This window comes from Aspergillus steynii (genome assembly GCF_002849105.1).
Source record: "Aspergillus steynii IBT 23096 chromosome Unknown P170scaffold_5, whole genome shotgun sequence".
NCBI lineage: Eukaryota > Fungi > Ascomycota > Eurotiomycetes > Eurotiales > Aspergillaceae > Aspergillus > Aspergillus steynii.
In genome coordinates, this window is record NW_020194402.1 from 2,255,694 (window position 1) to 2,267,327 (window position 11,634).

Here is an 11,634-nt window from a genome sequence, read left to right on the forward strand (position 1 = left end):
GGCTGAGCGATTTTCCTTCCAACCAAATTGTCCAATGCCCTTGTACATGTGATAGATGTGATAGCCCTGACCCCGCATGGTAATCTCCAAACATTGATCGACTGACAATTTGAGCGCACCGGACCGCCAGAGCCCGGATAGACACAAGGCTGATACTTCGAAGCGATCCAGGCTAACGCAGGGGGCAGCAAGGATGAGCGAGGGTTTCTTGTGTAGCCTCGTAACACTGTTTTCCTCTGGCAGCGTTTTACGGAGCTCCTTGGTTTGACTTGGATCTTACTGAATAAATATTATTGCAAAGTAGAGCTTGCTATGTCCGGCCATCCCACAGTTATCTCAAGTCAATTTTTCCTATTGTTTTTCCCTTGCCCTGTCATCGGATATGGAATACCACCTATGCAAGACACTGCTCTTCTCTTTGATTATCATCGGTAGCCATGCAAGCCAGTTCTTGACTGACAAGACCCTACCCGAGGGAAGATTTTCAGATGCCTGCACCAACGCCCTCGTATCCAACATCTCCTGCGAGTATCAAGTCGCCACCTTTCTCCAAGACCGATACTACCCAGTGGACTCCCTCGTAGAGGCGTGCACGCCCTCGTGCCAACAAGGACTTGCTGCGTACGAACACGCCGTCTCGTCTGCTTGCAATGACTCTGATATTTACCGGAAGTCTGAGACGGGATATGCTCCAGCGTATGCAATACCTATGCAGTATCGCTATTATTACAATAAGACCTGCATCCGAGACGGCGAGCGCTGGTGCCATGATGTGGCTCATAACATGGCGACCGGGAAGATTGAGGCAGATCGTATGTAACTTCATCCCGTGAGGCCATTCTTGCTTACTCTGTTTATAGGATGCGACGACTGCTCTATCAAGCAATGGCAGTTTGTTGCCGGCTCGCCCATGTACGCTGGTAATCAGTTGAGGTCCAGCTATACCGCTTTAACAAAGAGCTGCTCCAAAACAGGCTTCCCTTTGGCACCCTCTTCTTCTTTGTATGCCTCAAAGAACTTACCCAGCAGACAATGACTGACATTGATGTAGGCCATCTTCATCTACCAGCACAACTGCCTCACCAACTCCTTCCGTCTGCAGTGGTAAAACATATACTATCAAATCCGGAGACACATGCCAGTCAATTTCCAAGTCTCAGGGTGTCGGCACTGCACAGCTACTGGTCGATAATGGTCTCGAAGCCTATTGCAAGAACTTTCCAAGCCAAGGTGAACTATGCATCGACCGCACCTGCACCACACACCCTGTGGCCGCCAATGAGACATGCGCAGATATTGGACGCAAATACGTTATCACCCAAGTCCAACTCACCACTTGGAACCCGATTCTTGGTCAGAACTGCCGTCACATTGAGCGCTCAGTTGGGAACAACATATGTGTCTCGCCCCCAGGAGACGATGGCTCCTGGACGCCCATCACAATCCCAACTTCAGTCGCTCCGACAACAACAGAAACCGCAACACCGGCTCCTGTCCCAACGAACCTGGCAAATGGCACTGTAAAGCGTTGTTCACAATACTATCTCGTGGAGCCTGGGGATTATTGCAACAAGGTCATTCTCAAATATAGCATTTCGCTGGATGATTTCTTGTTTCTCAACAAGGGTGTGAACAAAAACTGCACGAACCTTTTTGCCAACGAGTCTTACTGCGTCTCGCCTCTTGGTTCTATTGATGACTATCCCGGTGCACCCGGGTATATTGACCCGAGCGCCAGCTACTCGGATATTCCCTACTCCAGCTACCCCACGGCAGTCTATACACCTCCTATTAATGCCAACGTAACAAAGCTTTTGCCCATTTCTCCGGGTGGTCGGAAGGATTGTTATATCTACGTAGCTGGCCCAGAACTCCAGATCGATGTCTCCGGCACCTTCTACGCGTCCTCCTGCGAAGCCGTCGCCGAGGCAGCCGGAAAGGCCGTGGAGGAGTTAGAGCAATGGTATTATTATACACCCCGTCAAATGCCCGATTTTTCTAACCATCGCATGTGCAGGAATCCCTCTATCAGCGCCAACGGGACGTGCACATTCAGCCCGAGCTACCGATACTGTATGAACCCGAACAGACCTACAGATAGTGGTCCTGTTGCAACAAAGCCTCCTGTGCCTTCCTCCAACACATCGGCGGCATCTCATACTACTATATCCTCCGTGAGCACCACGACCACGGCGACCAAGACCGCGCCCACGACCGGAGGCCCCCCTGGCCCAACCCAATCCGGCATACCCGATAACTGCAACAAATGGCACCTAGTTACAAGTACGTACGCGCGAATGTTATAGATTTTAAATAGAGCTAACGATCTTAAAGGCTCAGACGAGAATTGTGCTACCGTTGCCGCAAAATCCAACATAAGCCTCGAGCAGTTTTACGATTGGTATGTAACTTCCTTCAAAAGAGTGGACGAGGCGTCTAACATTGGTACAGGAACCCTGCTGTTTCACATGACTGTGTGGACGGGTTCTGGAAGGATGAAGCATATTGTGTCGGCGTAGCCAAGTGAATTATTAATGCTAGGTAAAGGAGACTCATTGTAGAGTAACGATTCTAAGAATTGGAATATACCTAGATATCCTCGGCCGCTCCACATTCGCACCACGTATTGCACTATGATCCCTGCAGACCCCCGTACTAGCGGTAAAATATGTAAAACATAGACTTAAAAAGGCCGCTGTTGCCGCCCGATTTCTTACACTCTTCTTTACTTCATCCATTCTTTTCCAAGATGCCAGATCTCACAGATTTGCCTGCTGAACTCCTCAGTGAAATTCTTTTTCTTGCTTTCGGAGTCGCTCCACGATATGAAGAGGGCTACGATGATGAAGGACCTCTTGATATCAAATCCTTAAGCCGTCTTCTTCTCGTGAATCGGAAACACTATCTGGAGTTCTTACCGCTACTCTACTCCCAATGGACCTATAATGGGGCCCGACATAACTATAGCACGCTCTGGAAATTTTTCCGCACTGCAGTTAGAAACCCCGAACTGATATCCACTGTGAAGGTGCTTAACATCGGTAACTGGGGTCTTTACGCTCCGATTTACCATGATAGGAACCGCGAGCTACAGGATCAGGACGAAAGGCTACAATTCACAGTTGCGGACAAGGAGACCGTGAAAATTGCGCTTCAGCGTTCAGGATTGTTAGAAGATCTTGCCTCCCAGATTTCTGATACTATCTTAGCCGGCCGAAGTGAATATCAGATTCGCGATCGACGGCCTCTAATGGCGCTTCTTCTAACTTGCCTCCCTTGCGTGTGGAAGGTATATGCGCACATACCTGCATCGGACCGATTCCTAGGAGCTGTTTTGCAGGCAGCAATAGGTCGGCAACAGACCGGTTCAGGTGGACAGTTGACGTGGCTGCCCAGCCTAAAGGAATTTCATGTCCTCTGTGAAGTTCCTGGGTATTTTGAGGGAAACCCGAAGATTGTGGATGAAGATATCTATAATCCGTCGCTGAACTTTGGGGATATATGGCCTATACTCTATCTTGAAGGTCTACATAGAGTCCATCTGTATGACTTTGACATGGACGGATTCAGTCAGCTGCGCCACCACAAGATGCATAGCAGTGAGTTCGAGCATGAATGCCATATCGAGCACCTACATGTTGCCACAAAAAGCAAGTCCATCTGCAGAGCGGAGGACGTGACTGCGTTGCTTACTCTACCGGCGGCATTAAGAAGCCTTTCTTTCTCCTGGGATGACGACAAGGCCAAGACCAAGGAAAGGATCAACGGCAAGAGGCGCAACGTTTGGCAAATATCCAACAATGAAGTCTGGACCGCCATCCTGAAATATAAGGGGACATTAGAATATCTTGACGTCTTTCACGACTTTCCATTAGAGCCACGCAAGCATCGACTGACGGATTACTTTGGCTCCCTTTCAGAATTTGTGAAATTGCGCTATCTTTCTATACAGGCGGAGACGATAATCGGTGGCTACGTTCAGGGCTTGGTAGCTCCAAATCAATTAAAGGAAGCACTGCCGGCCAGCCTGGAAACCCTGGTTTTCGCAGCAAAAGATGCCGGAAAGAACATTCATGACCTTCCACTCCAGCTCATGGAGGTGGTATCGCAATTTCCTCATCTGACAGCCCTTGAGCTCACGGATAACTACGCCGTAAGTGCCTCCTCTCCCCGAGGAGCAACCCCAGCCAAATACCAACCGCTCAAAGAAGCGTGCTGTTGCAACGGTGTCCGGTTCAGTATGGAAGACCCGTGCAGGCCTACTGTCCCATTCCAATACTGCCCTTTTCCTTCGGGTATGCGGTGCGTGAGTCGATGGAAGGAAACATACAATATGCGAGTAGACGCTGGTTTCCAGTATGATCTAATGCGCGACCGAGCTACCCGCAAAGCAGCAGGACTTCGAGAAACTCCGCGGCCACCTGAAACCCGGGTTTGGGCACTCAAAACACGCGTCCTCCCGTTTCAGGATCACGGCGGAAATCCATCCTTCATGGTCTTTGAGAGTAAAGAGCATATTCTACTCCCTCCTCTGTTCAATTTTAACATCTACTTCACTCATCCCGAGGGGCCACTAGCTCAACCCAGTGACATGGAAGATGATCTCCGAGCTATGCTCGCGAGGATTAGGACCGACAGTTGCAGTGACGATAGCTATCGACTTGACGTCTACTTTCTACCAAACGCCAGCAGCGAGGATTGTATCGCGCATTATGAGGCCGAGAAAGCGACCCGCGAAGGTTCAAGAGGCATGTGTCTTGAGGCAGAGATCAGGATAGATACAGATTTCCCACCACCGACTACCCCACGACTCCCAGGCATGCTCGAGACCTACGATCATTCCAGACTCAGTGGAGTGTTGTTCATCCATCCCGATCGCAGCTGGAGAAACGGCGCTCAGGGCATGCACTATATTAGGTATGGAGCAGACTCTGAGCTTGGGCAGGGCTTTTACGAGGACTGGCATGATATGATTTCTGATGGGCATGGGCGTCTGGGCGAGGTGATCTCGGATCTTGCTCGAGACAAATGGCAAGATACTCTTGCTATTTATTATGAGGCGACGCGTAGGGGGTGGACGAATTGGTGAGGTTCTTCTCTCTCTATCCCTGTGTTCGACATTCTGTGCATACACTCTCTTCATTCAGCAGTGTAGGAATTGCTTCAGTTTATCTTGGAATGACTTGGAGGCTCGTTAAAACCCTGCATCTGTTACGGTATTTTCCTCCGATAAACGTTTTGCAAACATGAGCAGTCATTCTATCTGCGTTGGATACAACTTCAATTGTTTTAAAGGGGGGCTTTCTTCGATCATGGTTTGAACATCCTCTAGGACCCACAAGTCAGCCAGCTCGCAACCAACAACAACCTTATAATGTCATTCTTTTACCGACTTAAGTGCGATCTAGTGCAATAACCTAACAAATAAAGTCTTACGCTGGAGGTTTGTCATACGCACTGTCTTATATTTCTTTGATACCGCTAATAAACTGCCATGTATATCAAACACAAAGACAACTACATAATCCACCCCTTTAACTAGATAGTTATCAAAACACTCAGCATTGTGTATGCTCACCACTAATCACTCCACCCTATTTCTTTAAACTAACTTTAGACTTCAAATAGAACCGACTTCAGTATTATAAGCATCTCTATCCCTCTCATCCTCGCCGCCCGCATCCCCACGATCTAGAAATTATTCTTTTGAGTGTTTTTCTCCTTTCGTATTTTGATTATGGTCACCGCTGTTTTATACGCCTATTATTTAGTTAAAGACCTTACAACGCTTTCCACCACTTTGGGCTGAGCTTTTCGCAAAGCTCTTATCTCATTGATCAATATCTGTGCGCTGGGCATCCAGAGTTTATTCACAAAGTGGGGATGGTTCCAATTGTATAGATCGTTGGGGAGTTACAAATATGGATACGGATATGGAAATAATTAGGGGAATGCTGACTGGTCAAGGACCAGAAGCACAATCTTTTATGGGAAGCGCAGGAGTGGAGCGTTTGGAATGGGTGGTGGTGAGAGTCATCTGTATAAAATGAGGGTCCGTGGGAAAAAAAAGAGCACGGATTCATACGGGGAAAGCCAAGAGCGGATTATGGATCCGGAGTTTGGGAACGGTGGTGATGGTGAAGCTGGTGGTGGCTTTGGGGAGGGCGTTGTAGTGACGACGGATGTTACTTTTGCTCATGAGAATTTACATGGGAGAGAAAGATAGGAATAATTGGGTTGCACAGATAGGGGGAGCCAAAAAAGTCCTTTGTAGTCTTATAAGGCTAAGTCTTTCATGCTTCAATTATCATTTTAATCAGGTTGATGTGACTATAGTGGAATGTAGCATAGGTTTTGTCACCCAGGATCACTGCTATCAGAGGATTCCCAATCAAGCCATTCACCCATTTCAAGCCTAATGGAAGCCGTTTACCAAATTAGAGCATCACCAGCAAGTCTTTTCTCGAAACCTTGATTCGGCATGCTTCCCATTCAGTGTTTTATGTAATTAATGGTGTCATCCATGCGGGTTAGAGTAAGCAACGTTCATAATGAGTGTCACCTTCCATCAAAGAGTCTCCCACTGCTATTATAAAATATGCCTTCTTAAACCCAAGCACATTGAAGAAGAGCGATAACCGTCCAATGTCTTTTTTTAATCCAGGCACAGACTATATCCTGCATGACTGCGTCCCAATCCAGGAATCCAAGACAAAAGGCATTCTTCCTTGGATCAAAAATATTTATCGACAGTCTCGAGGGTTCGAAATTTGCACGTTCAACTCGTCGATACTTTCAAGTGTACTGAAGAAACAATCCGCAAACTGGCCGTCTTTAGCCCAGGGCTACATTTGTGATGTTATATCGACGGTTCATATATTCATTCGCAAAGCATCAACTGTATCTTGTAGAGATCAGAAATTAGGTGAAAACATTCTGTCATTGGTATTGGACGATCTCATCGACAAATCCCGACATGCTCTTTCGACAACGAACTTCCTACTGCAAATCGAGAGGGAAGGGACGCCAATGACACAAAATCATTACTTGAATAGTAATCTGAAAAAATGGTCTGAGCTAATGCCTATTATCAATCTAAAGTGACTAACTTGTATCCCAGTCGTCAGGAATGCATGTCTTCGGAAGCGAAGAAGTCTTCATTTTCCGTGGAATATCATAACGGTTCCAGTGGAGAATGTGTTCGACTTTCTGATCTAACTCAGATTCACCATATTAATAATTTACACCAGACCGTTCAAGACATCCACGACATATTGAAATCGTACTACAAAGTTGCTCGTAAAAGGTTTATTGAAAACTTGTGCTTGCAAGCGGCGGACTTCTATTTAGTCACCGGGCCAGAAGCTCCGATGGCATTGTTCTCCCCCTCCTGGGTCTATAATCTATCATCTGAACAATTGGAGAATATTGTTGGGGAAGAATCCTCTGTGCGAAGGAAACGCAGACTGCTGAAGAAGCAAGCCAAGGGTCTTGAAACTGGCAAGAAGATCTGCTTTAGCTTCAATTGAATTACCCTCTATAATAGGGAGCTTTATCTCTTTCCGATATATTTTCGCATTGGTCTGTCCTGACTACGAAGGTGTTTTTGCACGCAACGCGACAACACACGGACGCGACTTGCCCGGGAATCATTTTGTTCCGGTGACCCACTTTGACTTTCCCTCTTTAGCTGAATCTGGATATCAGCGGTCATCTATAACCTCTTCACAAAAGACTAGGAACAAATGCATCACGTTCTAGATGCTCGACGGAATCCCATCGAGCCGCCGAGCCGCGTACGTAAAGTCTACAGCTACATACCAGTGGGAAGTTGTACCAAGCGCAAATAACCGTGTCTGTTGGCGGAAAGACCGCTGCAGTTAAAGATAGCCGGAGGAAACTGCGGCATTTCTGACGATCCTCCCCTAGTCTCACCCACCTTGCCCAGGCAATTGTCAAGGTTGTGGTGGTTAAATGCTGTTCGGGAGTGATTTACTCGGGTATTACTATCCGTTCGATGTTCTCATACCCGTCCTTTAACTGCTGAATATTGTGTCTAATCATTTTTTGCCAGCGTGACAAATACCTCTAGTGAAAGGGAAGTACTGAGATAGAGCCAGTGTAGATGGTCTGGAGCAGAGAAATGCCTGACCTTGCAAAAAGCGAACCTACCCGAATTCATCGAAAATGCCTGGGTATTTCCTTCCACCCCCAACCCGCATAACCTTGGTCAAATAGGAATCGTGGCGTCGTCTTCTGTATGTACCGCAGCCGTGCTGTTGTTTTGACCCAGGTACTCCCTTCCATGTCTGGTCAGCAACGATCACCGAGCAACTGGCCTTCAGATCACCGTCACGGCCAGACCCTCGTAAACATACCCATCATCCTCACCATTTACAGACGCTCCTTGATTTTGCTCAATTTGCCCCATTTAAATTCCCACATTAATAAGCCTACACACCGAGGAGTAACAGATTGCTGGGTCTTCTGTCTCAACCCATAACAAGTGAAAAATTCATGCCGTAATGTTGTATATTTGGCATATAACATGGCTTGTACGTGGGTAAATGTAGAAAAAGTCCGGGCAAAGCAGGAGAGAAGACGCCCGTCGATGGTGCTTTTCACCATACAACAACACCCGTTTAGTTAGTACAAGATATTGTAAGGCAGGCACCTTGAAAATGCCTCATACACGAGCGTGATCATGCCTGTGATGCCAAATGGAGATAAGGTCACTCAGAAAAGGAAACAGAAACTGGGTAATGTGTGAATAACCCGAAGCCATAGTTAAACTTCGAATATGGCAATCTTGTCTGGCCGCTGATAATCGGTTTTACAATTAAACATGACTAGGAATCCCGCAGCAAAGTTCCTTAAGCAAGTTGCTGTTATTGAGAAATTTAAGCTGGGTATTGAAATACCAATCTAAACCATGAGGTTATTTCACTGATCTGTTTTGTGGCAGAATGTGGCAGAAATAGTCTTGGCAAAGAGCTGATTAATACGCCGAGCTTATATGATCATATGAAACGATTGAAGGTCTTGATTCATTCTAATCTACTGCAAAAAGAAGCCATATTTATGCAATTTCAGGGGCTTCAAAGATGCAATTCTAGGGGCTTGATCATACGATTCAAGCTCTATAATCGTACGATCAATATTGATCGATTGATCAATTGGTTGAGCAAGGTGATGAAGTAATTGCTTAGTCAGTTCCGCGGCCACACACCCCCTCAGCGCCTTGCGTAGGGCCATTATCTCCCTTCTTGAGCCATAATAAGGTCCTTGATATCGACGAGATTCAACATCTTCATGAATTTGTGGTGGTTTTGAGCCGGGAGGGGCTTTGTGAGCCCATCTGCAATCATTCGATCTGTAGGGATCCACTGTACGTATAGATCTCCTTTCTGAGCTTCCTGGCGAAGCCATGAGCGGTGTATATCAACGTGGCGGAGCTTAGAGCGTTGCTCTACGTCCTCGGAGTTGACCAATCGGACGGTTTGTTGATTATCGCAAGAAACGATCATTTCGTGTTGGGGATTAAAGCCCATGGTGCTGAAGACCCTCCTCCACCAGTATACTGCTTTGGCTGCTTCCGATAGAGCGAGGAATTCAGCTTCGGTTGTGGAGGTCGTCACGGCTCGCTGCTTGCTCGCTTTCCATTCCACGGGCCTGTTGTAGAGCTTCATAAGGAACCCTGCAGAGCTCCGGCGGTCTGGCCGATCTCCGAAAGCTGCATCTGAAGCGATGACTGCGACCTCTTGATTGTCTGTTTCGGCGGAGTATTCGATTGCATGGAACCGTGTGGCGTAGAGGTAAGCGATGATTCGATCTGCAGCGCGAATATGATCTGCTGACGGGTTCTTGAGCGCTTTAGATAAGCGGCTCACCATGTGTGCAATATCAGGTCGTGTGATCATTGCGGGGTACTGGCTTAACCCTATCTTCATCGAGTATTCCTTGATCTTTGCCTCTGTTGCCTGGCCTTCGTAGGGATCGAGGTTAAGCGAGGTTGAATGCGGTGTATTCGGCCATTTTGTGAGATCATTCAAATGGAATTTCACGGCGATATTCTCGAGATATGCATCTTGGCAGAGCCAGAGCTTCTTGCGAGCTCTATCACGAATGATCCTGACTCCGAGAAACCAGCCCACTTCTCCTATGTCACGCAGCTCGTATTCCTCCGCGAGGGCTTCCTTGAATCGTCTTGCGGCTTCTTGGGCTTCGGCGGTAGGTAGATTGATAATGATAATATCGTCAACGTAGACTAATACGATCATATATTAATTCACGAAGAGGCACTGCTCTTCAGGTACGGGATGGAGGCCAAACTTGAGCAGTGTAGTGGAGAGGGCTTGCTGCCCAAAGGCGTGGTGATTTCCGCAATCCATATAGCGCTTTCCTGAGCTTCCATATCTTTCCCTTTGTATGGAATCCCTCTGGCGATCTCGTGTATATGGCTTCTTCGAGCAGGGCGTTTAGGAAGGCGTTCACGGCGTCTTTCTGATCCGTATCGAGGTCAAAGGCAGCTACCAGTGCCATGGTGGCTCGAAACACTCTCGCAGATGCTGTTGCCGCGAAATTATTAGTAATAGTATCCTTTTCAAGGTCTCCTCTTACACAGATCCGTCCTTTCGCTTTTATGAAGTTGCCATTTTCATCGAATTTATATGTAAATACCCATTTCAACGGAAGAACCTGTGAATCGCGAGCTTCCTCTTAATCAACGAGGGTGAAGCAGTCTTTTGCCTTGAGATTTCCTACTTCGATCTGCGCAGCATGCAAGAACTCGTTCTTGAGCGGGTGTTGCAGTATTTCTGCATAGGAATTTGGTGGAGGGGGAAGCTCGTTACGGTGCCAGTGTCTTCTCTCTCTACCTGCGAGCTCTATAGCCATTGAGAAAGCCTTTTGAGCGATATAGGGATCGGGGATGTAGGAATCGGTAATCGCGTTGCTGTAGAAGAAGTCTGGATCCTTTCGGGTAGGCCTTGGTCTTCGCTTTGTATGCAATATATTCTCTTCCCGGGTTCCGTCATCGGTAGGACCTCTTCCTTTACGTCTTCCACCCCCTGATCTTGATGAGTTGTGTGAATCGTGATCATCCTCTGACTCGTGGAGTTGAGCGGGTGGTGCAGGTGAAGCTTGTAAGCTCTCTGCTTCAAGTATCGAGCTCTGCAGCGAATCCTGCAAGAATCCGGACGGTGATTCGTCTCGTGGAGGGGCCACTGAGCGTTGCGGCGTTTGATTCAGCCTCTCGGGTGTAGGATCTTCCGGGAATCCTCCAGGAATTGCTTTAGTGCGGCCACGGCTTGAATCGATTTCTTCGTGAGCTTCAGTATGTGGCTCAGGTGTTGATTCAGGTGTTGGTAGAGCGCTCGGTTGCACGGGGTTACCGTGATAAGAGGTCTGATCTACCCTCTGGCTTTCCTGACTTCTATCGATTTCACCGGTTTAAGCTTCTTCTGATCCCTGATTCTCTGCAGCTTGTGGAGGTTCTCCTATTTTAATGTGATTAGTCTTTTCGTCGAGGAAGATCCCTTCGCCTCTCGGTAAGTCCAGCACCTCTGTGGGTGGCTCTGGAGATGCCTCGCTAAGCAGGTCTTCAAGAAACGGTTGTGTAGGATTATAGGATCG

General features: G+C 47.5%; 3 protein-coding genes across 3 annotated transcripts; all 3 read left to right on the forward strand.

Moving 5' to 3' along the window:
* Positions 1 to 382: 382 nt before the first annotated feature.
* On the forward strand, positions 383 to 2,527 carry P170DRAFT_476852 (LysM peptidoglycan-binding domain-containing protein; the record flags this gene model as incomplete). The annotated part of the gene is made up of 6 exons (XM_024853389.1): positions 383 to 812; positions 861 to 1,002; positions 1,052 to 1,963; positions 2,018 to 2,283; positions 2,335 to 2,401; positions 2,452 to 2,527. 6 exons carry the CDS (start codon positions 383 to 385, stop codon positions 2,525 to 2,527), a joined length of 1,893 nt encoding a protein of 630 aa, XP_024703522.1.
* Positions 2,528 to 2,744: 217 nt separating this feature from the next.
* Positions 2,745 to 5,556, forward strand: P170DRAFT_465643 (uncharacterized protein). Its single transcript, XM_024852337.1, has one exon. The coding sequence runs from the start codon at positions 2,750 to 2,752 to the stop codon at positions 5,087 to 5,089; it is 2,340 nt and encodes a 779-aa protein (XP_024703523.1). The 5' UTR covers positions 2,745 to 2,749; the 3' UTR covers positions 5,090 to 5,556.
* A 1,089-nt stretch (positions 5,557 to 6,645) lies between these two features.
* On the forward strand, positions 6,646 to 7,529 carry P170DRAFT_359667 (uncharacterized protein; the record flags this gene model as incomplete). Its single annotated transcript, XM_024844368.1, has 2 exons — positions 6,646 to 7,070; positions 7,121 to 7,529. The coding sequence occupies 2 exons, from the start codon at positions 6,646 to 6,648 to the stop codon at positions 7,527 to 7,529; spliced, it is 834 nt and encodes a 277-aa protein (XP_024703524.1).
* Between the last annotated feature and the right edge of the window lie 4,105 nt (positions 7,530 to 11,634).

Coding starts and splice junctions, on each gene's coding strand:
- P170DRAFT_465643 (XM_024852337.1), top strand. CDS start 2,750: ATGCCAGATCTCACAGATTTGCCTGCTGAACTCCTCAGTGAAATTCTT.